The sequence below is a fragment of the Cinclus cinclus genome, chromosome 19 (genome assembly GCF_963662255.1).
Source record: "Cinclus cinclus chromosome 19, bCinCin1.1, whole genome shotgun sequence".
NCBI classification, from domain to species: domain Eukaryota; kingdom Metazoa; phylum Chordata; class Aves; order Passeriformes; family Cinclidae; genus Cinclus; species Cinclus cinclus.
Window position 1 is genome coordinate 5,616,300 of NC_085064.1, and position 27,925 is coordinate 5,644,224.

At 50.5% G+C, this 27,925-nt stretch overlaps 1 protein-coding gene across 3 annotated transcripts; it reads right to left on the reverse strand.

The window, feature by feature from the left end:
• Nucleotides 1-2,636: 2,636 nt before the first annotated feature.
• Nucleotides 2,637-27,826, reverse strand: PTPA (protein phosphatase 2 phosphatase activator). 3 transcript variants are annotated; one of them, XM_062505394.1, is made up of 10 exons: nucleotides 27,734-27,826; nucleotides 25,588-25,688; nucleotides 24,342-24,428; nucleotides 19,302-19,427; nucleotides 18,440-18,557; nucleotides 16,896-16,995; nucleotides 15,908-16,032; nucleotides 15,333-15,433; nucleotides 10,466-10,573; nucleotides 2,637-5,468 (listed from the first exon to the last, which is right to left on the reverse strand). In XM_062505394.1, the coding sequence occupies exons 1-10, from the start codon at nucleotides 27,756-27,758 to the stop codon at nucleotides 5,394-5,396; spliced, it is 966 nt and encodes a 321-aa protein (XP_062361378.1). In that variant the 5' UTR covers nucleotides 27,759-27,826; the 3' UTR covers nucleotides 2,637-5,393. The 3 variants fall into 3 exon arrangements, with proteins under 3 accessions (XP_062361378.1, XP_062361376.1, XP_062361377.1); XM_062505392.1 differs by having other exon boundaries at nucleotides 2,637-5,543; XM_062505393.1 differs by lacking the exon at nucleotides 27,734-27,826 and adding an exon at nucleotides 26,755-26,839 and having other exon boundaries at nucleotides 2,637-5,543.
• Between the last annotated feature and the right edge of the window lie 99 nt (nucleotides 27,827-27,925).

The window sequence follows — 27,925 nt, forward strand, 5'->3', positions numbered from 1 at the left end:
CAGTAATTTGGAGAAGACTAAACTCTGGTGCTAGTGGAGCATATTCCAAGCTATCTAATAGAGAGTTGATGATCTCTGTAACAGCCTTTTTGTAAGTTTTATTCTTGCCTACAAGGGAATTTTTTCAAAGGGGGTATGTAATACCTAAACTAATAATTTTAAAGGTATATGCTGTAAACATGGAAAAGTAAGGCTCTTTGCAGTGCAGTCACTTCCAGCGATCAGCAAGTACTTGATAACAGAATATACTCTCACATCTTACAATCTACCTGGAATTTCTAACCACACCAGCCATTTCTCTATCGTTTGTATCATCATAGGACACATAAACTCCTGGGAATATTGTCATGCATTGCTCTTTTAGCCATAGAATAACACATACATCCTTTAGCAGCATCAGCATTTGAAGCCTGAAGTGCTGTGTCCACCCAACAGCTGTCAGAGCATGGTGCTGGTGTGCAGCATCACACACTTCACCATCTCAAAAAAACCCCCCATTTTTCACACATAAAACTGGGAGGAATTCATGTCCAAAAGGAAAATCTGGGTACCTTGACTCATGTAGTGCAGTCTGCTTGGGTTTATCCCTCCCAGGTGCCTTAAAACACAGGAGAAGCAATAAAAAAACCCTGATCCTCTTCTTTCTCTCCTTCCATTTATAGAGTCAGCAAAACTTTAATTCTCTTTATAAAAGGAAGGGAAACATGCTCAGGTGGACATAATCCCACACCTCAGTGCCCATTTGGTCGGGGCCCTGCAACACCACTCCTACGGGACCCCCATCCTGGGGACTTTTTGTTTCCATGGGTATGACCTTACTGAGCATTAAGGAGCCCAAATTCTAATGTAGGATTTCAATGTTATTTATTATCTGTGTTACAGTTGCAACTGGGAACATGGGGTGGGACTCCTTCCAATTTTAGTGACAACTGCATTAATGACCTGCCTAGAGCTGGCCCATGTGGACATTCCCAAGCCCAGGCTTTTTATAGCAAGCAGAAGCAACCACTCCACTCCCTGGAAGGCTTTTCTAACCTCCCAAACCTGCTTATAGCCTTGTGCTCCTCAGAACAAGCCCATCTCCAAGCTTATGATGCCCGTCACAGTTCAGCCCTCACTGAATCTGATGTGGAGACAGCCCTTTTCCAATTTGGCTCCTCCTAGTTTGAAATCTGGCACAATTTTACAAGATCCTGTGCGTCCCCAGGATGTTCAAGGAGTTTCTCCAATGTCAATAGCAAGAGTGCTCATCCACCGAAGGGGAAGCAAAGTTAAAGGATGAAGATATCTCTTCTTGGCTATTAGAGCATGAAATGACCTCCAAAAGCCCTGTTAAATTCTACATCTGAGCCAAGAGAGTCCTTGTTGAAGCAGCAGGAAGATTCTTGTGAGCTTCTCAACTGTACAAGGCTTCCACCAGCACGCTTGCAGTGGGAGAGTTCAGGTTACTTTAACAGTTATCATTAACAACCAGTTTCACCTCCTCCAACCCATTTCTGCCTCCTTCCCTCTCTCAGGAAGCCAGTACAGTTGTAGGGATACAGTGCAGAGTCCAGTGCTCTTATGTGGTACAGCACTAGGTCCTTGGGATACAAAGTCCATCTTCATCTTGGCAAGTGCCGGTGCAGATTTTGCAGGTCTTGCTGTGGGGGCTGCTTTGTTTATCCACTCACAGGATCCCAGCACTACACAGTGGAACTGAGCCACACACCAGAGACAATTAATACGGCAACAATGACATCAAGTAGTACTTTTTCATTCTGTTACTTCTATCTCCACATGAGGCTGCTTCACTCAACTCTTACTTCATCACTGGCTGCCATGAGCAATCATTTCTAAAGGAGGGCTGTGAAGGAAGAGACAGGGCAAGGCTGACGGCGATTCACGAAACGCACCCTGTGCAAAGGCAACAGCTGTTAAACAGCAACATGAACTGGCTTACGTATGGCAACCCCAAAGATCCAGGTCTGAAAACTGAATTTACAAAAAAATGGCTTGGTCAGTGGGCTGAGGGGAAAGATGGCCAGAAATCCACGCTACATCTGCTTCCTCCTCACTGCGCGTCATGTTCGCCAAGGGACACATTCAAGACAAACTGAAGTGCCTTCAAAGAAAACATTTGTGATCCAAGATGACATTTCTGCTCACCCTCCACCCCTCCACACTGCCGCCGCTTTTAGCAACACGCGCTTGCACAGTTGGCCTGTGTTGATGGAGAAGATGTAACCCAGAGACAAGAGAAGGAGCATTTGCTAAGCACAGCTACACTACCTCCAACCACTTGTGAGAAGGCCCAGGTTTAATTTAATCCAGGTCTATTATAAGTCCAACAAAGCTGCTGAACTACACTGATGCTGGAACTCCTGAGTCAGCTCCTACAGCAGGACAGAAAAAACACATCTGAAGAAAAAGGTTCCAGTTCTCACCCTGCCTCAGAAACAAGGCTCAAACATCCTTTGGTTATGAGAGTCTCTGATCTTCAAGAGGTATTTGCTGGCCTGGGATCAGGCTTTGCACATCACCTACCTGCCAAATGCCAGATGGGACGGGGGGGTGGACATAGCAAAAAAGTTAATAAATAAACCATACAATACAACAGAAAGACACCTTGGAAGGACACAAAGACAGACCAGATGTACTTGATTATGCAGTTAAATAATGAATCAGTTTTAGTGCAAGCACGAGGTCAACCACCGACATGGTAAGTGCATCCACAAGGCTTCTTCCCTGTGCCGAAGGCTCCGGCCGTTGGTTTTGCTGGCTCTGCTCCCAAAGCAGGAGCAAACCCAGCCCGAGAGATATCAACACAGTCACCAGTGCAAAACACAGAAACTTTAATTAAACCTACAACACGGGGGAAGGTGGGAAGTGCTGCCTCGGACACGGAGCAGGAAGGAAGGGTGCTGCCACGCGCGTGGGCAGAGGAGCTGAGCCCGTGGGGGATGTCACTGGGAGCAGGAGGGAGGCAAAGCAAGTGGCTGCCACATTATGGGGGCACATCCCAAGCGGGCTGATAAGGCTCAAACGAGAATTAGCTGCTTGACATCCCAAAATCCCCAGCAGGACAGATGTGCACTCGGGTAAGCAACAAACACAAAGCTGTGCGTCAGCCTCCTCCCACCGCCTCCGCAGGTCCCAAGCCCAGGGACACGGTCCCAGGGAGCAATGCTGCAGCTGCAGGGGAAGGAAGCACCTCTCCACCCTTTCTTGGTGCTGTATTCCACATTCCTGGAGTCCCTCCCATGTATCAATGTCAGAATTTCCACCCATCCTTTTGCATGGAAGCCTCATTTCCACAAGACGACCTGGAGAGATGTTTTCCCGACCCTTGGGCACATAAAGAAAACCACAGGCTTTTATTCAGCCATTGCTGGCCAGATGCTGCACAGTCATTTAAAGTATGGGGACACCTGCCAAAAGACACAGCAACGTGAGGGGACACAGGTGGAGACACCATGAGTCTCTGCTCCAGGCACAGACTGCTCCATTGAAGATGGACTCATCAAGTCCCAGCAAGCACACAGATCTCCAGCAACATTCCAGGAGTGGATCCATTTGGAAAGCCAAGACAAAACACATCCTATTTAGGAGTAAAAGAAGATTTAACCCCAGTCTCCATTTTCATTTAAAATACAAGTTTATAGAGTTGTTTCAGGCAGGTCAAAAGCCTGTTGTACCCCACCCCCTGCCCAGGGCCAAGCCAGGAGCAGAGAGGACAGCAACAGTGCCAGAAAGCTCTGCTTCAGCTCTGTGGACATTTCACCACCTCTTAACTTAGCCTCTTTTCTTACTCTCCTTCCCCTGACTGCCTGCAAGAACCTTTACAAGAGGGAGTGTGTAGGTCAGTTAAAAAAAAAAGAAAAAAAAAATCAGGAAACAAGCAGGTTTCCTCCTCCCACCCGAGCAGTAAAGCAGTGCAGGGGCAAAAGCTGAGCAGTCTGGCTGGGGGCAGCCCCTTCATGGTCTGCAGGAATGCCAGAGGAAGGATTCCTGCTGTTCCTGATCCCCAGCAAACACCAATCCAGTCCTCTGTCCCTGCCACACCCAGCTTGGGAACCCCAAGAAGAAACATCCCCACTGCAGCTGCAAAGCTGTGCAACACCTTGGTCACAACCTGTGGACAGACAGCTCATCCCAAAAACAGCACCACCCCTTTCTGCCCTCCAATGATGCTGGTGGTGTGATCCAGACCACCTGCCTTCAACACACTGCTGCTGGTGGCACTGCAAGTGTGGTCCCCCTGCCTGAGGTCCAGCACAGCAATACCAGCAGGGAAGGACATAGGGAAAGAGCTTTCTCCAGGTATAACCTGCTCTCCTGGGCTATTTATGCTTTTTGTTTCCAGCACGAGTATAGAAATGCATGAGAAGCCACATGCCGCCCCCTCATGATGCCTGTGCTCCAGGGATGTCCCCCCATCAAAGAGCTGGGATCGTGCTGCTTCGTGGGGAAATCCCTTTGCTATGGGGGTGTCACTACAGTTTATGACCAAGCAGGAGCAATCACAGTCACCTCCTGCCACTGAGGCCAGCCCAGCCCCAGGGCAGCAAAGCATGGGGAGTGCAGAGGGCAGGTTGGACCCAGTTATGGATGTGTGTGAATGTGTCAGGGTTTGTGCCAGTTAAGAGGGTGCCTGAGCAGTGTCTTTGCATAGCTGTTCCCACAGAGCTGGGTCCCTCCAGGGACCTTGTGCCCAGCTCCAGAGCCAGCTCAGACTCCTGCAGCCCAGAAGGTTCCCAGCTTCACCAGAGAGAAGAGGTCCTAGTGGGAAAGGAAGGCCCAGAAAACCTTTCAGAAGAGGTGGAAAGAGGGTGCTTTCCCAGAAAAAGGAAGAGAGGGTACCCTGGGCTTTCACAACCCACAGAGACTCCATACAACTCCCTTTTCCTGTTCCAGACCTCCAGCACAGGCAGAGCTGGCTGATACAGACAGGCGCAGGCTCACACCTCGCCCTGCGGAGTGGTTTCCCAAAGCAAACAGCAACAGGAAACTCCAATGAAATTCAAAAGAGAAATTGCAGTTACCACTGCCCAACACATACACACGTGCCTTCCTCCCCTCCACACCCCTTTCTCTTGGGAAGTGAAGCAGAGGGCCTTTGCTGCAGGCCAGCCCCTGCCCAAACCCATCCCCATTCCCAGCAGTCACGCGGGTGCAGCACAGCGGAGCAGCACGGCCCCAGCTCGGCTGCGAGCGAGATGTCCCCAGGGTGAGGACGTGCAGAAGGAGCTGCTCCAGGTCCCATCTCCCGTGCCAGGCCGGCGAGTACTTTGGATCTGTGGTTGCTGATGAGGATGTGCAGGAATGGATGGGCTGGGTGGTGAGGAAGGGTGAGGGGAGGAGGAAGAGCGCTGTGCTGTGCCTCCGCTGCCTCAGCTCCTCCTGCGGTCTCCTTAAGATGTCACAGGCTGGATGGGGAGCAGGCTGCCGAACTTAAAGTGTTGGATCACAGGAAACTTCTCCAGGCACTGCAGGAGGGGAGATAGAGAGGTGAACTCTGGAGACATTTCCACCTCATGCACACAGCCTGAGCCACATCCTGCCTAGGGTCAGGAGGCAACAAATTTGAGGCCACTTAGCTCAGACAAAGGCAGAGGATCAGCCCCATGTTCCCCCCCCCCCCCCCCCCCATTCCAACCAGGCTTCTCAGGCCAATAGCACTTCATAACCCCATTCCCTTCCCTTCAGCCAGAGTCCTTTTCTTACTGAACTTCAGTTTGGGGAAGCCTGGAGCATGAGCAGAAGCAGCATGTCTATGTCAGCAGCTTTCCCCCTCACCACTCTCCTTGCTTGAGCTGATGTCTTTGAAGAGCTTCACCCTACAAACACTGAGAACTGCAGAATCCCCTAGGGCCAAGAGACTCTCCCTCCCAGACCAGTGCCCACACTCCGGGTTTGAGGCACCACCATTCTACAGCTGCAAGGCACTGCCCAAACTGCATTCCAGACTCGCAGGTCTTTGATGGACAAGCACCAGCGATTTTGCAGCCATAGTTTAAGATATGATCCTATTTCCAACAGCCCCTCACCCCTGAAATTCCCACCTCCCACTGAAGAGCAATAGATGACAGGTCAGTCACATAGATCCAGTACAAAGCAGATTAGCTCAGAGCTACTTCTTGCAGCTACACCCAGGCTCTCCATAGGGTGAGCGGGGCTGCAAGGGCACAGCCCCTTCCACTTACCAGCCCAATGGTAGGAAGGTCATGGACTGTGGTCAATAACCATGTCAGAGTTTGCCAGCACTTGCCAGGCAGAGCCACTCAGAGCTCTGTTTTTTGAGTCACTGAAGACTCAGACTGCCCAAATGTCATGGAGGTCACAGAGCAGGCTCAACTCCATCACACAGAACTTAGCAGTGCGTGTTCACCAGCCATGATGTGGCTACAATTCTCCATAGGAAGAAGTCCGGTGCTCTCCAAGAGGCCAAACTGGACTTGGTGCAGCAGGGGAGACTCTGGGGCTGGGGAGGGAGCTGTGTGCTGCAGACAGTTCTCACCCCAAGGCAGGACTTGGGCACAGGCACCCTGCCCTCGTGCTGCCATCACGGGCAAGCAGGAGGATTTGTGCTCAGAAGCCCAGGCCTACAGTAATCCCTTTGGAGCCAGAGGTCAGGCAACTGGTTCCAAGTGCAAGCACAATGGAGCCAAACAAGTTTGGAGGTGGTTAAAGTACAGCATGGCTGTATCCACTCCTGGGGAATAATAGCCAGGCAGAAAACCACAAATCTCAATGGCAAGGCACCAAGGAGAAGTAAATCCTGAAAGCATCAGGGCATGTCACCTTCAAAGCTTCCTAATGCTCAGAGCTGCTGCTGTCTCTCCACACAACCACTTAGACAAAGTCTCAGAGAAAGCAGGGCTGGGTAACATGGACATCAGGGGAGAGAAGAGAGAAATGAATATTGGAGATGCTGACAGCTAGAAATGTCAGCCCAATTAGCTCCAAGGAGTCCCATGGAAGACCAGACTGGTTTGGGCTCCAGATGAAGAGACTTTACCACCAGTGGGAAGAAGGGGTATCCATTCCATGTAACATGTCGCCAGCTCAAAAGGAGACAAGCAAAGAAACTTCTCCTCCTCTATCCAGAAGGACCAGCACAATTTTACTGGATTATCAGATATACTGAGCAACAAGGCCTCCATCAGCTGTGGATGAAACTGTACCCAATACTAGCTCAATTTCAGGCTTATTTCTTCTTGCCACCATCTTGATCACACTGAAGGTCTTGCTTGGGACTCAACTGGGCAGTAGATTCATGCATCAAGTCCAACGCTTAAAGATGGAACTAGGACTAGATTAGTTACAACAGAAAACATTTCCTGAGTGACTGCAGAGAAGGAAAGGTCAGGAGACTCAAAAGCAGGCTCAGGGGAAAAACATCAAGGCTGCTGCTTCAACCACACTCTATTCTGTCAACTTCTTCACTTGCCTTTGATGGAGAGAATAAGAAAAGCCCGTGGACTTTCAAGTGAACACATCTTCACCCATTATATTATAAATAGACACATTTGGGATTTCATAAACACACAGAGTTGAAGACACAATGGCTTCAGTCTACTGCTCATCCACCCTGGAGTGCCTGGATCCAGACCACAGCTCCTGGACACACAAACACACCTGAGCTTTCTGCCAGCTGTTTCAAGTCATCCCATAGAGGAGACAGAGAAGAGAAGAAGCCCTTGGAGTGCTTTTTAGATGAACTAGGTCTCGGGGCTCCCCCACTCCCACCAAGTGGGATTTCTCCTGGTCTGTTTCCTGCAAGTGACCCCATCCTCTGCTGCTGCCTCCACTCCTGGTCCTGGTCAGCGCTGTCAGACACCCAGCACTTCTCAGCCACCGCAGGCGTGTTACAGAGCTGGAGCCTCTAGCTGAGTGTCTGATTTCACCTGATCTAATTGCAATGCATGATCAGAAGGGCAGGGAGAAAAGGGGAAAACAAATAAAACCTGAAATCTTGCTCTCACTTTGCCAGTTAGACAAAGTGACACCACAACCCCAAATCTTCCCTCTCTTTGCCATCACATGCCCCAGGCTCTGCCACAGATGCTGCCTGCCTTGAGCCGGACAAAGATCCATGTCAGCACTTGAGGGGTGTTGCTGACTTCTCTTCTGGTAATGCTGGCAGTGGCTAATTGCAGAAAGGCTGCACTGGTGAAGGCTACAGAGAGCAGAAATACACTGGGAGCCAGCAGAAAAGAGACAAGATCTCCAACAGTGACTTTGTGCCTGGCCTGAGACACCCAGATGGATTCAGTTTGCAAAGGATGAAGGTTAAGTGACTCCTAACCTTGTGTCATTCCCAGAAAATCAGTCTAAGAGATCGTCTAGTTGCAAATGTTGGTGTAACCTCCAAGGCCAGGCACACAATAACTGAAAGCTCTGCCCAGCCATGCTGCCATGTCCACATCCACACTCCAGTGGATCATCTCCCAAGCCAGGCAGGAAATGGCTGAGCCAGCATAAGGGCAGAAAACTCCCCTGAACAGATTCTATCTAAAGAGATAATATATCTATTTTAAAGAACCCTGAGGACCCCTGAGCAGGAGTTCCCCCTCTCCTCTGCCTATCCTGGTGAACACAGCTTCCATGCCATGGCAAGAGAGAACAACATTTCACAAGAGTCATGTTTTTAGGATTAGCTCTTTAAGACCTATAAATATTATTTGAGGAAAAAAAGCTAAACTTAAAGCTCTTTGGTTGACTCAATGTTTTTCAGCCTAGATTAGCATCATTACCCCCTTGACACAGCTACATTTCAGGTATTTCTAGAAACCTACCAGTACTGGATCCAACATTTTCACACAGAAAGTCACCTGCTACTCAAAACAGTAAGGCCTTCAGAAAAGACCATGTCTTGGGTGCACACAGAAGATCCAAACAATCTCCCAGTCTCTAGAGAATCCCTGAGCTGTGCTCTCTCAAGCCAGGGGACAGGTAGATCTGCCAGCACACGGTGACCCCAAGACATCAGTGAATGTGTGCATTGCACTGTGGGCTCATCACACCCAAGCTCCTCCAGCCACGAACAGGTGGGAGCAACCATGGCACAGGGTATGTGGGGTACCAGGCAGGAGCACCTGAACATCCTGGGGAATGTGGGATGCCAGGGGAGCACCCAGCTTGTGAAAGAACTGATCCAAAGGAAAGGAAGGACCATGGCAGGGCTGTTGAGGCAGAAGCAGACCACACTGAAGCTCTAGGTTTTAGGAGACTCATGTTTCACTTTAAAGGCACTCACAGTGCTGTGGTCTTCCCTTCAGACCCCTCGGCTCTCACAGCTTAGCCTCCAGCTCAGCGTTTTCCAGCAGGCAGTGTCTCCAGCCCCTGTGGCAGAGCTGCAGCCCAGGGACAGCCCCCTCTCCAAGGAGCAGCCCGGGGCACCCCTCCCAGGAGCAGCCAGGCCCCCAGCCCCACTTCTCCTCTTTGGAGTCTGGGAGGAAAACTGAGCTGGGGGCGGAAGGAGCCAGCGGGCCTGGGAGTGACACCTCACAGATTAGAGAGGTATGTGGCCTGGAACCTAAACACAGGATGTGCAGTGCAGAGGAAGGGCTGGGGGAGGGAGCGGCCGTTCGGCACAGTTAACCCCTTTGTGTGCTGGGCCTGAGCAGGGCTGCCCACACAACTGTGTGTCCCAGCAACAGGAGCTTGTCCCAGCTCCCAACAGGAGCATGGCTGACACCAGCAGCACAGCAGTGTGGGATTAACCCTTTCAGATACCAGCGGGCCCTGCCCCCCCTGGTGCCAGCAGGGAGTTGCACCATCCCTGCTCTTCCAGTGCTTTAGTGCAGGCAGTGTGTCCTGCAGAGCCAACACCGTTCCCTCCAGAGGCCCAGATGTGGAAGTTCCTGTCCTGCTTCCTCAAGCTCAGGGTTAGCTTGAGCAGGAAGGAAGATAAAGGAGAGCCAAAACTGCCTAGTTCTCCAGGTCAGAGTTCACCAGGAAAGCCTGGGGTAATGCCAGCAGAGCTGGTGGGTGGAGGATGGCCAAACCAGAGAGGTGGCTGTGGTCTCACTGGGCAGGCACATGGCATGGATGGGGCTTGTAGAAAGGGTAAATCAGTAGGAACCATTCAGCCTGCTCTGGGGCTCTTGAAACATGGGATGGTAATTTAAAATAAATCTCCTCTAGCTGGTAAAATAGTGGTGGACCAGAAGAACAAGCAAGTCAAGACATCGGCTCTAATTTGGAGATCTGTACTTGCACCATGATAAGACAAGACATGGCAAAAGTCATGTTTGCAAGGAACGGCCACTTTGGGATTGGTTTTGGGGCAAACATGAGGCAGGAGCTTCCTTCAAGCCAGCAGCACCTGAATGGCCAAGGGCCCCCAAGCCACAGTCAGCAAGGAGTAACAAATGGCTGTGATGGGGTCCCCACACCTGGAGCAGTAGAAGCTTCCCATGGTGCTGTGGAAGAGAGCAGGTGTGTGGCTGAGCAGCCTCCCCCTGCCCACAGCACTCACCTCTGCCTTGTACATGCGGATGAGGCCCTGGTTGACCTTGGACCAGGAGGGCACAGCACTGATGTTCCAGAGCTGGTTGGAGTGCTCAGCAAAGGGGCCTGTCTTCATCTGAAAGAGACCCAAGCACAGGGCTGAGGGAGCCGGGCCAGCCAGGAAGCTCGTGCACCAGCAGTGACTCATGCTCACACTCTCTCCAAGCAAACATTCCCACCAAGCCCAGTGACCCACGCACCAGCCACCTCACTGCGTCCTCCCTCCCTCCCTCTGTGCTCCCTCCCGCTGTGGCCACATCACATGAAGCCGTGGCAATCCAGCTCCCCTCCTCCCCGATAAAATTAAGCCTTTTCCTGCCACGCTTTCCTAATCAGACCTCCCTCTGCACACCTCCCTTTTAATGACTGTATTAAAAAAGCCCCACATAAGTCCCGTTCTCCCCCCAGTAGAGCTTGGCTCAACACTGTTCCTATTCCTACCCAGAAACCTCCCAGTGCAGCACTGCTGGGCTTTCCAAGAAAATGACTCATTCCCCATTCAGATCAACAACAAGCAACAGCGACAAGACGACAACCGTCGCTGCCTTCCCTGAATAGAGGGCAGTGCAGGTTGGCAGCAGCACTGTGTCCACAGCCCACTCCACACCTGCCTCTAGCTGAGGAGGGCTCTAGGGGAAGCAGGAGCAGAGGGGACATGATCTCCAAACTAGTTCCAGAGCTGCGGGCTGCTGGCTTGCAGCAGATGCTTTACATTTTTTTTCATTTTTTTATACTGCACTGTTTCTCCTCCCAGGGAGAGGGGTTTGGAGGAGGGAGGGCAGGAGGGAAGCCGCAATCAGGGGCAGTTGCATGTAGATTCCCTGGGTAGTTGTCTCTCCTTCTTCTCCATGAACAAAAACAGACCCTCAGGGAGAAAAAGATATACAACACAGCCACTCTGACTGAGCGAAGTTCCCATGACATCAGAAACCACAAGGCCGAAGCTCACACTAAAGAGGAGCGTGGGGAGACAGGAATCTCTTGGACTCTCATTCCCGACCTGGGGCTTGAACAACTAACCCCTTCCCTCCATGCATGCACAGGCCTGGAGAAAGGGTGGGAAAAGCGCCTCCAAAACAACCTCTCTGCTTGCTGAAAAAGCAAGCAAGGCCAATCAGTGTGCTTTGGGGAAATACTGCTGCCTTTCTGCAATGCCTGTGTGACACCAGCCTGCAGAAGAGAGAGAAAGAGAGAGAGAAAGAGAGAGAGAAAGAGAGAGAGAAAGAGAGAGAGAAAGAGAGAGAGAAAGAGAGAGAGAAAGAGAGAGAGAAGAGAGAGAGAGAAAGAGAGAGAGAAAGAGAGAGAGAAAGAGAGAGAGAGAGAGAGAGAGAGAGAGAGAGAGAGAGAGAGAGAGAGAAAGAGAGAAAGAGAGAAAGAGAGAAAGAGAGAAAGAGAGAAAGAGAGAAAGAGAGAAAGAGAGAAGAGAGAGAAAGAGAGAAAGAGAGAAAGAGAGAAAGAGAGAAAGAGAGAAAGAAAGAGGGAGATGGTGGGAGGACCCAGAAAACCCCACTGCTCAGAGGGTGATGTGCTTCAAACCCGCTGGCCTTGGGGCTGGAGCAGCAGGGGAAGTGGGTCTGCAGCCCTGCTCGGCCAGGAGAGCGTGGGTGCATCTGCACTTCCCCTCAGAGGCTCTCGTGAGCTGGGGGATGACAGATGAGCCTGTCCCTGTCCCCTCCGCCACACGCTTCCCTCGTGGGTATGAGACGAAACGTGCACACACACAAAGCACGGCGCTCCCCGGCAGCGCTGGCGCGTTACCCAGCACCAGGATTTGGCACTGGTGGGCACCCAAAGCAGCGGCTGCCAGGGAGCTCCGTGCCAGTCCGCTCCATCAGAGCCTCCCCTCCTCACACCCGACGTTTGGCTGCCTGAGTTTTGACTCCAAACCTTCCCCCGGTGTCACCGCCCTTCACAGGGGCACAGCTGGCATCGGCCACCACCACCGAGCTCTTGTCCCCTTCCCCAGCCAGAGAGCGCCAAGGAGGCAGGCACAGCTGGCCAGTCCCACACTCATGCCTGTGGCCCTCCTCACCCAGGACGCTCAGTGAGAGATGAATTTGCTATGGTTTCAAGCTGGTGTGGGAAAAATAAGATGTGAAGGGGAACGAAAAATACCAAAAAATCATCTCCTTCCAGCCACAAAGGGCAAAGAGGGAGAGCTGGGGGAGAGAGCGAGAAGCGGCAAGCACGCTGCAGTCCCGCAGTGACCCCAGGGGAACAGAGTGAGTCAGAGCAGCCATATTGAGCAGGAAATTACTCACAGACGTGGCGTTCCTGCCTCTCGGTTCCCAAGAGAATCGGCCTTTTGTAAATGGTTCCTCTGTCAGTGCAGGGGGGAGGGGGACGGCTGAGGCCGTGCTTTCCTGTCAGCTCCTTCCCTTCCAGCAGAAACCCGAGCCCTCCCTTCCCAAATTTAGAAGCCAGATTGAAGCTGAAATTCCTGCTGCCTGCCCTGAGCTCTCAGAGGAGCATCTGGGCAAGTGCACTGATCCCCCACAACAGCTGGGGTGTACCCAGCTCCCCTCTTCTGCACACACACAGGCAGCTCTGCGTCACTGTCCTCCACAGCCCCTGTGCAGCAGGCACCATAGGGATGCTCCCAAACCCTCCTCATCCTCACACCTTCAGGTAACACACACACCCCTTTGGCAGCAGCAGGGGAACAGCTCGAGTCCCAGTCAGCTCTGCAAACCTCACCCTGTTCCAGAAGTACGTGTTCAGGTCCAAACCCACCCTGCAGATTTTCCAACATCAAGTCAGCTAATGCAAGATTCAGTGCCCTGCCTGGGTCTCCTCTAAGGAGGATGCTGTGGTGGGTTCAGCCTGGACATCATCTTGCTGCTGTTTTAAAAGCCTGAGGCTTAAATACATGCCGGGCAAACACCACAACAGCTTATATTCACATTCCTGAAACGTCACCTGGGGGCTGAGAGCAGTACCTGCTCAAGAGAATATTCTCTCAGTTGACAGAAAACAACCTTCGTCAGTTGTAGTCTGAAACAAAACCTGCTCTCATGTCAGCAAGATGTACCAGACCCGCTATGGGAACTGTTGTGGCATTTGTTACATGTTTAACACCTTTAAAGGAGAGCTGTTTCCAGAAGAAAAGCTCAGAAAAAATATTATAGTTCATTTATTAAAGTCTTTAATCCCTTCTATCTGTTTTTCCTGCTATTTTGTTTTGTGGTTGATTTTGGAGAGAAAGCATTTGGAGGGCACTGAGGCTGCCTCACCCCCCCTAGTGGCAGTCACGGCCTTCCCGGGTGCCTGGGAGGGAAAAACCACAAGTTTTAAAAGGAAAAAAAATTATAAAAACGAAGCACTACACGCATGGAGATGCACTGAATATACCATGGATTTGGTAATGTAGGTTGATGCTGTCCCTTTCAGCCCATGGCAGGAAGGCCAAGAGGGCTCCTTGCCACCAGGTGGCACTGGGGAACTCGGAAGAAACACCTAAATCCATGATTTACAACAAATGTGCAGAAAAGGAACTCAAATCATCTATTTGAAAAGCCTACTAAAAAGCTGTCTTTCTGCAGGCAGAAGCAGAGTGCCCCTGAAGCAGCAGGATGGTGCTGGCTATTTTAAACTTCACCTGTCAACTGGGCGCTGCAGAATCTTCTACACACATTTCCAGAGATGTATGTTTTTTAACAGGTCAGTGCACTGTCTGGATATTACAGAGGCCTAACCTAAAATAAATCTTTGACCATCTTGGCTCCTGATTTCCTGTCCTCATCTTGATCTCTTCCACCAGCACCTCTTTATTACCCATGGTATGATTTATCTTGGCATTAAGGGTTGAACCCTGTGAGGTGCTGAGTACCAACAAACCCTACCAGATTTAGCAGGACTTGACACAGCACCTCCGGGGGTTTGGGCCAAAGGCTCCTATGAAGATTTCCTAGATGAAAGGCTAAGTTCAATAGTCTGTAACCTCCCTTCTCATCTAATCACTAAATTAGAGAGGCAAGGAAGGGGGAAAGTGAACAGAACAAAGGGGAAGAACTGCACTCTGTCCTTCAAAATTAATCCCATCAACCTCCTCTTGCCAGAGACAAGAAATCCCTTACCACAACAGAGCAGGTAGTTCCTGCTCTCCCTCTCCAGACTGTGCAGTGAGGGAACTGGGAGAAACACAGCCAAATCCTCCACTGATGCTGCAAGCAGCAAGCCACGAGCTCCCTCACTGAGAAACAGCCCATGACTGCCAACAAGCTGAGGATCACCCATCCCTCTCCAAAGGGGGCCTGCAGTGCCTGAGCAGAAACAGTCCTGAGAGTGCTGCCAGTTGGGGAAATCTCAGCATCACCTCTGCTCTAAGTCAGCTGCAAATAAGGTGCATTTAATAGGCAACTCTTTTGGTAGAATCTGGAGGAGACAGAGTGGAAGAGGTTTGGGAGTCTGCCCTAAGTAAGGGGAGGCACAGGGCTGCCAGGCAGCACCCAAGGGCTGGAAAGAAGGGAGGTTGTCTTGGCAAGCCCAGTCATTTCACAGCTCCTACTTCATCTTCCTAGTGTATCTACAGGAACCAGTCTCCTCCATCCAAGCTGCCACTGACTGATCCAAGTGATGATCCAAAGTTATTTGTTTGCACTTGTTACAGCTCCCTTCAACTACAGTCCACAACCCATCCAGCTTAATTACACTTTCTTCTCAACATCCATGTCTCAGCTCATTCAAGGAGAACACTTCAGCTATGCAACAATGGTTCATTTGCACAGCTCCACGAGAACAAACAAACAGGCAAAGAAGGAAGAGAAAACCACTGCCAGAGCCAAGTATCTAATGTCAAGAAAACATCCCTGTGGGACAAACCTTCCATTCCTCACCTCTGTAATGAAGAGGATGCACTCCAGGAACATGAAGTCCTTATGGTTTTCATTTACCACCTTCTCATCAACAAAGTGCCGAGGCTCCAGACTTGGATGGTCTAAAAAAAGAGACAGCAGGAAGTAACCTGTATGGCAACCCCCTCCTGAGACCAAGTTCAACCAGGTGGTTTAGTGCCCCTCACCCAGAAGCACAACCCTCCCATCAGAGCTCTTTAAAAAGCAGCACAGAGTTGCTCCCTCCTATCTCATCTCCCACTCCAGTGCCTCTGAAGGGACAAAACTCCCCAGAGCAGAAATTGCATTCTTTAGCACCAAAACCAAGAGTCTCCTTTTAAAAAGCTTCATTGCAGTCATTGCAATAAAGACAGAAGTACTATACAAGGAAGTTTTCCATCTGCCAATGAGCTTTATTTGGAAAGCTGAAGTAAAAAAAAAAAATCCAAGTCCCAAACTCTCCTGCTCTATTATAGACAAATCTGACATATTTGAATTTAAAAGTCAGCCTCAATCTAGACAATCTAGACAAATGGGGCAGAGGGTAACCCAGGACACAAGAAGATTTTTATTAGTACCTATCAGCTGGGAACTGCCCCATATGAAAGGCAGGAACTGGAAGTCATCCAAGCCCCACACGCCCTGGCTGCCAGCAGGTTCCATCCTGTAGGTTTTCTGCAGTTTTCGCATCACTTCCAGGTACCTGAAGCCAAAGAGAACAGGAAGGGTTAAGGCAAGGCCTTCTCCTGTCTAACTTTTCTGAAGACAAGAACAACCAGCTGGGGAAAGGACACTATCACTTGTAAGCAGGACCCCCACATACAGCACAGTTTACAGAATATATATTCAGCTCCTTTGCCATATAAAACAGCCTGATGGTACCTAACACCAAATGCACAGAGAAATCCAGTGGCAGGGGTTTGTTTTATCTGCAATATCTTATGATCGTGTAGATCTTTCCTCATCCCTACTATTATTTGAAAACATTGACACTTCACATCTCTTCACCAACCTCCAAAAGAGCACAGAGTTTTCCACCTTACAGCAATCACTACTTCCACTTTTCAGGTGGAAAATTAAAGTTGGAAGTTCTATTGAAGGAAACTGTTTCCATGCCACCAAACAGTGATACAGCTGGGATTAGATCTCTGGACTCCAAACACCCATTCCACCAGTTTCACCACTATCAACTCTACCTCCTGAGCTGGAAACACATCTAGAGGAACAGTGGAGGCCTGCCAATTGCATAGATTTATTTTTTTTTTTGATGCCTGAAGAAATGTTAGATTCTCTGATCAGATATTCCTGTCTATCACAAAGCACAGAGGCTCACTCACAGAGCTCAGTAACTTGTGCTCCACTAAAGTAACTTTCCAGAAGGACACTCTGCCTTCTGAAGACAAAGGGCCATCATCTCTTCTTTGGATAGTTATAACAGGTCAGAGTACAATCCACTAAAGAGTACATCTGCTCCCAATTTTATCTAAAATTGTCTTCATCTTTCCCATTCTACCCTTTCCCCCAAACAGCCCAATACTTCCAGCCCTTCTCCTCCCATTACCTCACCTGTTAAATACTTTGAAGACAATGGCCATCTGGTCATCCACTCTGAGCACACCAATTTTGCAGAGGCAGCAGAGAAAGGCTGCAAATGCAGCTTCGTGCCCTGGAGTTAAAAGACATGAAGAGACATGACACAGTGTCTCTGCCCCCCAGGACAACCTTTCTGGGGGCACCACAACAGCTCTTCAGAAATCACAGGAGTCACAGTCCCCTCTCAACCCTGTTGTCACTGTTAATACCATGAGCTGACAATATTTCATCCCCCTGCAGAACCCACCCAAATTATACCTTCTACACATTCATAAGGTGATCATTAACTTATTAAAAAATAAGATCTTAAGGAAAAAACAGGTCCAACTGGGCATGCTGGGAACAATGCAGGGACTTTCCCAGGAGCTTGGCACAGCAAGGGAAGTAGAGTACTGCAGAGTCATCTGCTTGGGGGATGCAAGACAACCTCACATCTGCAAGCAAATAGATTTCCTCCTGCTACAAAAATATCTCTGTGTCAGAAGGAGGAAGATCCCATCACACTGCCAGGAACAGTCTGTCCCAGAAGGTACTGGGATCTCAGGCTAAGCCTCTGCTTGGATAAGCCTAAGCCTGGCCCTCTAGCTAACAGCAAGGAAAAGAAACAACCAGCAAACCCAGAAATGTCTTTTAGCAGGAAGGAGCACAGAAGAAGGGAGAGTACAAGATCAGCAGCTCCACACCCTGGACAGGTGCAGCTCCCAGTGCAGGAGCAAAATGCACCCCTAATCTGGACACCGTGAGCTGGGAAATGGGCCCCTGGCTTGGGACACACGGGATGGGAGGAGAGGTTGAATTTCCTTCTCTGAGCTGACCAAACCTCATCCAGCCTTTCCAAGGACAACATCTCCCCCTGGCGCTAGTGAGCAGCAGCCAGTACTGCACAGCCACCAATTCTTCACCCTTTACCCACGGCCTCCTCTTCCTCTCCCTGCCCAAGTCCAAAGTCACGTTTCCTTGTACTCATAGCATCCTGCTTCTCCTGCCTTTTGGTGAGGACAGTTACCCTCCAGAGAGGAGCAGAGCGTGCAGACAATTCTGTATTTAGCTCTCACCAAAATCTGTGTGGTTACTTCACCTGCAATTCAGTGCTTCTACCTTCAGATTTCAAAGTCCTTCTGTAAGCAGTGACTCCCTTCTAGGGACCACCAGACCATTATGATGTTCCTCTAGGGACACCTCCCACTGAACATGAACATGGTTCTTACTCTAATTCCAATCCAAGCCAGTGTATTTTATCCCTTTAAACTGCCTGCTGCAGGACTGCTGCATGCAGTGAAGCAGGTCCTGCAGCTCATCCCAGAACAGCTTGGCTCCCCTTTCCTTGGATGAGATGTGAAAGGGTGTCACAGCTCTAGCACAGCCCCCACTCTCAGTCACAGCCCACACAGGGCAGAGGGGTGAGGGGGCCCTAACAGGAAGGTATTCATCTCAAGCTGGCCCTAAAAATAGTGGTAATGACATATTTAACTCCAAAGGGTCCCTTCCAGCCTCAGCAAGTGTACAAGCCCAGTTACCTGTGCCATAGTCAATGCGGGTGGAGTTCCCCACAGATTCCTTCAGGTACACAGCCACTTCTGGGGCAGCATCAGCCAAATGCTTGGGAATCACTGCTGACACCAACTTTTCTGCCTCCTGAAAGACACAAAAGACTCCCCTGGGTGAGCACAGATCTGTCACAGACCTCAGGGACAAGGTACCCTGTGCTCAGATGCTGTCACATCATGAAGGCTGCAATGGTGCTCTGTAGTGCCTGGAGGTAGCATGAGAGAGGAGCAAATTCTCCTGTTGGAGAAGCCATCTCCAGAGATGAAAAAATTTAGGGAGAGTTTGTCCTGCGACCCATTCAGACCACACACGTCCTGTAGGACAGAAAAGCCTCATCACCCAAGTACATTGAACCAGTTACCCACTGAGCCATCTCCAGGACAAAAGCCTCACTAGAGTAGCAGAGCAGCTGCAAGGCCACTGCTGCTGGGACTGTGGCTGTGCCACCTTCAGAGCTTGGTGCAGGGCAAGTGCTCTGAGCTGAAGGAACTCCAGCAGTTTTCCCCAACCTTCCTCTTGTTTTGTGACACAGTGGGCAGTTACAAAGCAAAGGAATTCCTTGGGCTTGGACAGCCCTTGTGACTCATGCAGAACTTTGAGACCAAGCCAGGAGCATTTACATGGCCCATATGCTCTCACAAGAGGAAAAGAACACCAAGTCAGGGGTAAGTGATGCGTATCAAGAGGTGGATCCTTCAAGGCTTATCTGAGCAATTCCTCTGTGACCTGCTTGGCTGCCACACAGTGATAGAGCCATTCTCCCACCCCTGCTGGGCACATTGCCCTTCTGTGGGAGCTGCAGGTAACACTACACAGAACAGACATGCTCACCTGGTCTAGTTTGGCATACCAAGTCCTGAAGGCTTTGTTCCCAAAGCGAGAAGGTTGATCCACTGGCGGGGTTTCATCGATCCATCTGTCGAGGGTATTCAGCAGAGCCACCAGCTTTTCAATGGGCTACAGAAAGCAAGAGGGTGAGGGGGTCATAGTGACATAAAACAGAGCAGTCCTTCAGACTCTGGCATCTCTCTCCTTGATGGGAGTCATTAAAGCCCACAACACTCTTCCCAAGAGAGGCACATGGAAATGGGCTGTGCCAATCCTCCTCCAAACGCAAAGGAGACAGAAAAAATATTCTTCCCTGCAGGAAAGCAGTCCAGTACAAAGCCCAACCTGAGGCAGACTACCCAGCTGCCCACACAGTCTTTCATGAGCTGTAACAGCACTGTGCTCCAAAATCATTTGGAGAAGAGCCAGAGCAAGCTCCCAGCTGTAGAACAGTCCTCACAGGACTTAGAGGAAGGGAAGTGCACCACAATTCAGCGACCTCCAACACATAACTCAGGCTCAACATCTTAAGGGTCCTGCATTTCCCATAGGATAAGGAATAGCACGTATACAGTGCTATGCATCCTCACCAGTGGCTGATGATGTGATTTAAAGGCCCTTCTCAAGGCTCTAATAATTGTCCTGAAGTGTCTCTTAGGAGCCAGGATTAGCAGCTGATGCTGTTAAACCATGACACACTTGTACAGCAAGTCAACCTTCTCAGTATGATTCCTGTTGCCTCAAACTTCTACCAGCCAGACCACCAGGTAGCTCCAGCCCAGGGATACCCACTGCATGTGGCAAAATACAACCTATCCAGGGGAAGAGGCAGCCTGGTTAGTCCACCAGGGCTCTCATCAGAGCAGGAATGAGAAGCTCTCAGAGAAATGTCTCAATTCAAACAAAGCTACAACAGCAAGACCACAGCCACATTTCTCACACCCAGTGCTGGAAGGGAAGGACCCATGTAGGATGTATGAGAGTGGCCATGAAGGAAAAGAGGTGCAGCAGGTGACACAGAACAATGTCTCCAGCTGTGCTGTCAGACCAGAGCTGGCCAATGCACACCATCTCCCTGCCCGGCCCAAATGGCTGGAGAACAGCTACACTCCCCATACCAAGAGGCAACACCACAGGCAGCACTTTTAGCAGCTCCAGACAGTTTCAGGAGGCTCTGCTGATAACTGGTCAAGCCTGCCAGAGGCTCTGGGATTCTCCCTGCCTGACTCCAAGCAGCTGGAGAGCCATCAGCTGCCACAGCAGCTGGCCAGGCCCCAGGCAATGTAGGCTCCTCTGTCTCCAGAGGGGATTCCTCCTTCAAGGGGACAAAGAGGACAGCAGAAGCGGCGCTGGTTTGACTTTGCTGGAGGCATCGACCGTGTGAAGCCGGCTGGTCTCTTGGGTTGTGGTTCAATTCTTCATGCTGCTGTCGGGAGGACAAGGAAACAGCAGAGCCCAGCAAGTTTCCAGCCCTTGAACTGCCATTTGAAGGGGGTGGGCAGAGCTAGGCATGGCAGAGCTGTGCTGCCACTGAACCAGCTGCAGGTCACTCCGAGGAGGAAGGGTCTCATGGCAGACGCAGCCAGCCCCTGAGGTGCCGCCCCAAGGACACGGTGGCATCAGCCAGTAGGAACAAGCAGGAGAGGGATCCTCCCACCCCAGGACCTTGATATTTGGCCACTGAGCCAGACCAGAGACTGGGACGAGACGTGAGCACACCAAGAACACAAAAAAAGGGACAAGATAGCCTAAAGCTCTGGGTGGCCCTGGAGGCACTAATAGGCCTGTGCACCAAAGCAGCACAGCCCCTTCTGCTTCAGCTCCCTGCTCCCGAAACACTGTAGGAATCAAACACATTCCCATTGCACTGGGCCCACATTTGGACTCAGCCCTACTCCTTCCTGGCTATTGCATTCCCCTCCAATTAAGCAACAACATCCCCAGCACTGGGTTGCATTAAATAATTAAATCGTGCTGGTGATTTATCCGCCGGCACCAGCAGCTCATTATGAACAGCCACCATATTTCAAACCCTCTCCACGAGCACTTGGTGCTGCCTGGATAAACGGCTGGCATGGACCAGCTCCTTCCCTGGGGAGCAGAGAGTCCAACCTCCCCTTCCCCACTCGCTGGCTTTAAAGGGATTAAAAGCCCAGCCCCATTGAACACGGGAGAGCAGGACCCAGCTGCCGGCTCAGCCACATCAATAAATAATTAAAGAGCTGCGGCTCATTTTGGGCTCAAGGCCCTTTGAAAAGGAGGTAACTAAAAGAAGCAGCTTCCCATTGTCCAGCAGAGGAAACCTGTACATCCAGGGCTGACCCCTGTGGGGGAGAAAGGAGCTTATGGGAACACAGCCATCAGCACCACTGCAGCCTGTTTTGCCTGGCTGGGTTTTTAAGCTCTATTTTTGCTTTACCTTTCCAGTGATCAAAGCAAGGGCAGCCTCCCCCCTGCTCTCCTTGCTCTTCTCGTTGTGCTGATTTTGCATCTCCTTGACCCTGAGTCTGCCACTGGTCCCAAAGGCAAACCACAGGGCTTCCTACAGAGCACAGACCTGTCAGCAGCTCTCAAGAGCAGGGCCCAGGCAGACAGAGGTGCTGAGGAGGCATCACGGCAGCCAAAGCTGCCCGTGGAGACCAACTCTCCCCCTCTGGGCTTCTCAGGCCCTGTCAGAATGGGAAGCTGCTAAAATCAGAGCATTTGCTTCTTCCCCCACTTCCTTTCTGGAAGGAGAGCAAGCCATAAGAACGACCAGTTTTCCCCAGTGCACTGGGCTGTTTAAAGGGAAGGTCTGCTCCTTGTATGGCAAAAATTAACCTCATCCTCTTCACTGCACTGCTCCTCTAATCCAAGTCACTGCTCCAGGCTGCAGCCCCAGCAAGTAGCTGATGGATCCCCACGTGGAAAGCATTCCCTCCAGGAAGGGAAGGCAGGTCACAGCCTATCACTCACACAACCTTGTGCCAGACACAGTGTCTGTGCCAGAGTCTGCTATCAGTGCCTGTCAGATGCCTGCAGCAAACCCTGGACAGCTCCACACAACGTGTCAGTAGGAGCAGAGCAGGCTCAGCAAGTCTCCAAGGGGACTCAGCCCCCACATGATCCAGCAGAAAGGTTGGTATTGACACACACTCTCTGAAAACCACTAAGCTGCCTCTTTCAAAGCAGAGCAGACCATACTTCCATTGTTTATTCCATGGCAAAACAATACCAGTAAGTCACAGAGAGAATATGCATTCAGCAGAAAGGATTTCAGGAGGTCATTTGCCAAAGGAAGGTGTCCCTGGCATTTGATCAGGGAGGAAGATGGGATGGCACAAAAGCACATTGGTAGCGGGTAGAGCAAAAGAGAAGAAAGCTGAGCAGAGATGCAAGAAGAGGCCATGAGGGGCTGAGCCTTTAAAAGCACAGATAAGCAGTTTGATCTACAAAGGAGCCTGTGTGAACAAGCAACCTCATCAACAAGACAACCCTGAGGAGGCTCCACCTGTGCCTCAAGTCATAGGCTTCTGCTCTCCTCAGTGTGTGGGGAATGAGATTTTTTCCCTGCCAGGTCCCAAGCAGTTGGAACCATGTCTCTTATTTGTTACTGGGACAAACAAGAGACCAGGGATGGAAAGCATTCACTCCAAGAGGGCTCTTCTGCAGACACAACCCTGGTAACAGCTTTTCCTGACACCTCAAAGGGTTTGTTGAAGAGGGTTGGGATTTTCCCCCTCTTTGTTTTGTTCATTTTTAATGCTTTGTTTCCCTAGAAGTGCTCTGTGAATGGTTGGGAACAAGGAGATCATGACAAAGACAAAACTCAAAGGTGAAATGCAAACAGCAGAAAGCAAGAGCAGCATTTGACAGCAGTTTCTACTGAACTGAAGGAACAAAAGGGGGGCACAAAGCCTGTTAGGGAGAGACTCATTATCCCTGAGCCCCTCCATGAACTACAGGGGAGTTTCTCATTCACACATTGGCTCCTAGAAGGGAAAGCTGGACTCAACACAGTACTTCAGACTTGAAAACTGGATTAAACACCATCAGCAGCTGCCTTCCCACACCAGAATGAAGCTATAAACACAGGGCTCAGTCTGCTGCCCATTTTGCCTAGATCTTTATACATCACCTTCAGATGTCTTGCAAAGCCATGATCAATAAAAATGTATTAAAAAAACCTCCTCACTGCAGCACAGACCGAGGGAGGAGGATTCAGTGTGTAACAAGGAAGCAAAGCTGGTGGTCAGTGTGTGCTCTGTGGACAGGCAGAACCCAGAGAGCCCTCAGGGCAGCAGTGACACCACTGAGAGTGCCTGCCCTTTCCTTCTGGCTCCACTATGTCCTGAGAAGGTGAACAGCCATTAAAATTGGCTATGGCAGCAGGCAGGGACAAGTGACAGCCACCTTCATGCAAGGGGAAAACCAGATGCTTTCTGCTTAACACTTTGGAAGGGATAATCCTGCCCCACGGGTTAAACCTCCCAGCCCAACCCAGCATCCCTGTGAGCTCTGCAGGCCCTGTGACTTTTGGCATGAGCCTGGGCAAGGCAGGTGCAGACAGTGACACACCTTGAGGTCACAACTGTCAAACCAGAGCTTGCAGCACTTAGCTACAGCCTGGGTTAAGGAGATTGGTGCAATTAACACAGTCTGAGCAACTCCAAGAATGGACAGGGAGAGAAGTCTGCCAGCAGATTTTCCTACAGAAAAACCACTTGGGAAACAGGAATGGTACAGATATCCCAGCCTTTTGCCTGCAACCAGGAAGGAATATCACCTCTTCAAAGCATCACTGGTTCCCTACCAGCTTCTGCCCACTTGCTCAATTTCCCATCCACTAAGCACATCCAGAGTCTCTGCATCCTGAGGGGAGGATGGCACCCTGGCATCTGCATCCCCAACCACAGCCCAACCACATTAATTCTCCCTTGGCTCCCAGATAAACTACCAATTCATTCCTCAGCAGGAAATACTCACTGTAGAGCCAAATTTGAAAAAAAAAAAAAAGTGAAAAAGGCAGGAAAGGGGTAACAAGCAGATCCAAACTTCTCCTACCTCTGAAACTTTGTATTCACAGGTCAGCTTCTTGCCCCTGACGCCTTCATTCAGAGTGAGGATGAAGCCCATGTAGTCTGCATATGCCTGCAAACACACCAGGAGGGCAGAGCTTTAGTGAGAGCCCAGGGTCTGTCTGAGCACAAAACAGCACAGGAACATCCTGCATCCCAAGGGAACCTTTCCCAACACACAACACTGATCCCTTGGAGACACCCCGGGCGTGTAGGGCTTGCTGTGAAATTACTGCTCTGTTTGGCAGCCCTGGCAGCAGAAGGCAGGTGGCAATTGCATCGCTGCAAAAATTTCAGAAAGGAGAATCTTAAAAATGCTCACACTGACCCCAGAATCATTCAGTCAGCTCCTAGCAGTCAAATTTTAATTCCTCAGTTCTGCAGAGCCATCCTGCTCTGCACTGCTTCTCCCAGACCTGTGCTGTAACCTTCCCTTTCCCCAATGGACTCTTCCCCCGTGCTCACTATAGGGAAGTGGGAGACAGCCCAGGCTCCTCACTCCTACTCTCTTGAAATTTACTGCTTTGAAAGCATCATCTCCAGTGCAGCTCCACAGCAGCACACTGCCACTTCTTCCTTCCTGGCATCAAAATCCTGACCAGAAGCAAGTCCTTAAACCCAGAAGACTTAAATTGGAAGCTGCACCCAGAGGTTTGCTTGACAGCTGGCTACAACCTCAGCTTCTTTCAAGACACCTTATGTCAGTCATCAAGCAAGAATTTGCTCCTAAGAGGTGGGACAAGTCTGGGCCAACACCCCAATCCCTCAAGGGCAGAGAGGGGAGAACCTGCTTGTTCCACCGGCTCCATACAGGCTGTAAACAAAAATTATCTAAGAAATTGAAGGGCTCAGGTCTAGAGTCCTTTCCAGAACAGCACAGTGGGAAGGAACCAACCCAGGCTGGTGCTACCAGAGCCAGGCAGCAGAACCATGTTTAAGATGAGCTCAAACAGGGCTGGGTAAATCCAGTTTGGTTGTAAAGTTTCATCCAGATAGGATGAAACAGTCACCAGCTTCTCATCCAGCTTGTTGGGAGGGAGCAGTAATCATTACTGCCAAGTAATTTTCCTACAAACAAGCACCAACTCTTCTGCTTTAAAACACAAATTCAATTATTTCCCATTCTCTGCACAAATCTCCTTTACTTCCTGGCTGTTCCCACACCAGACCTGGCTGCCACCAAAAGATCACCAGTATTTCCCAATCTTCTCTGTCCCCAGAGCCATCCATACCTGAGATCGCTTCCACTTGGCCATGTCAGAAACCACATTTATCTCCTTTTTGGGGACCATGAAGCATTGCTGGACAGGAGGAGCCACCTCCTCAGAGGTGCCTGGGAGATGCAAAAAAAAAGGTAAAACAGAGGCACTGGAGAAGTAGAAATCCTCTATTTTTCTTTCTCAGGAATGAGCTTTACTTCTCAGGAGATACAAAGCACACAAATCCATCCCAGCTGGGCTGTAATGTCATCAAGCCCTCCACACCAACATCCTTCTAAGGACACTGCAAGCCTTCAGACAGAAACATCATGTCTGTTCTCATCATTAAAGATGCATTTCCCATTCAGACAGACAGACAGACTAGTGCAGGAGATAACAAAGGCAACATCCAGCCAGTTTAATTATTTCTGTCTAGGGCAGCCAAGCCTCAGGTCATGCTGAAGCACTGAACTCTCCTACAAACCAACTCTGCCTTGTTTTTAAGAATTAACCCTGACCTTCATTCCTTCAGAAAGGATAATTCCTGCATGGACAAGCTGGAGCACTGCAATAAATGCAGCCCAGAGCACAGCTCTGTCCAGGCTGCACCAGGACGTGGGGGATGATGTGACACAGCCTCTTCCAGGTGGAAGCTGTGAAAATCGTTTCATTTCAAAGCTCTCTCAGAGCCTAGGATGCAATATTTCATGCAAATGTGAGTTGCTAATGAATCGGAGGGGCTCTTTTCCCCAACATCTGAACCCAGGGCCCAACCTGCAGAACCAGAAAAGTTCCAGGAGGTTTAAAGTAATTGGTATTACGCTCCTCTAAGTGCAACTTTAAATAGCAAGAGGCAGTGCAGAGAGCACTGTCAAGGAACCTGGCCACTAATGTCAATTTATGAATTCTGTCAGAGTTACTCAGTCCACCTTTTTAATCCCAGGAAATCTGCAGGCACTTATTCAGCACCAGCTGCCCTGACACACTCCAGCAACTGCTGTCCACAACCCAGCCAGTTTAGGCACTGTCTCCCTACCAAATACCACCAAACTCCAACTCCTTAAAATATCATCAGCTGCATTTACAGAGAAAACATCATCCAGAACCATCAGCAACCTTTTTCACAGTGCTCTCTAGCAGACAGGTCACATTAAAAGTCCCAGGAACAACACAGAGTCTGCTATAGATTTGTCATACAACCTTTGACAGTCATTTGACTTCTCTGCCTTTCATGTTCCCCATGTACAGAATAAATTCAGCCTCATCTCCTGCCCCAAATGTTGCAATGTTCAGTTCATTCCTGCAGAAATTACAGCAAAACTTCAGGTAAGAGGATGAGATGAACGTGTGATGAATTTAAATTAAAAACACGTGTGTCTCTCTTCTGAAAATTCAGCACACAACTCACAGCAAGTGGCACCATACCAAAGGAGAGTTTTTAACATGAAAACAATGAAAAACTCCTGAGCAGTGATTTGAAAAGGCAAACACTGATGAAAAACATCAATACAGGTGACATATAAATCCCAGGGCAGTGTCCTGATCTGTGTGTTTGCCATTAACAGAATTCCCTTCATCTCTTTGCGTTTGTTTCTCAGCCATCACTGCTTCTGACCCACACTTCGTGAAATTCCTCTTTGGTGAGGTGACCGGGAATACTCAAAGCAGGAAACAGTGAGGACCGCAGGGATTACAGTATTCTGGAATGAATACATAGGAGTCCAAGCCTACTGGTGTGGTGGAGACAGTAGCACGGTGGGCCAGCTTTATAACGAGCTTGGACAGAGGAGGCACTTTCAGGCTTGTGTCACGGTGTGAGGAGGGGGAGTCAAAGGAACCCGGCTAAACACGAGAACCAGTCACAAAACTGGGCTGGGGGTCACAGGGATCCCCGATATAGAAGCTCACTCCCGACCACCCACTTCGCCCTGGGGTGGTGCCAAGATTCGGTGGCCCCAGGTCCTTCACACCCTCAGCAAATCCCCCCCTCCCTTCCCCTCACCGGGCCGGGTGCTGCTGCCACCGCCTGCCGCAACCCGGGCCCGGCGCCCTCGGCCCAGCACCCCCCCCCCGAGCGTAGGGCCCTGTACCGGCGCTCCCCGGCCCCGAGCTACCCCTGAGAGACCCCGAGCACAGCCCCAACCCCGACGGTTCCCAGAACCCCACGGCCGCCCCTCACCTGCCCGCCGCTCGCTCTCTGCCATCTTCCCGCAGCCCGGCCCGGCCGCCGCTCACCTCCCACCTCCGCGCACGCCGAAGCCGCCGCCGGCCATCTTTGAGCAGGGCACACCGCCCGGCCCTGTCGTTCCCGGGGCTGTCACACGGCTCAGCGGCGCCTGCCGGCCACCGTCGTGCTCTCGCCGCCATGTTT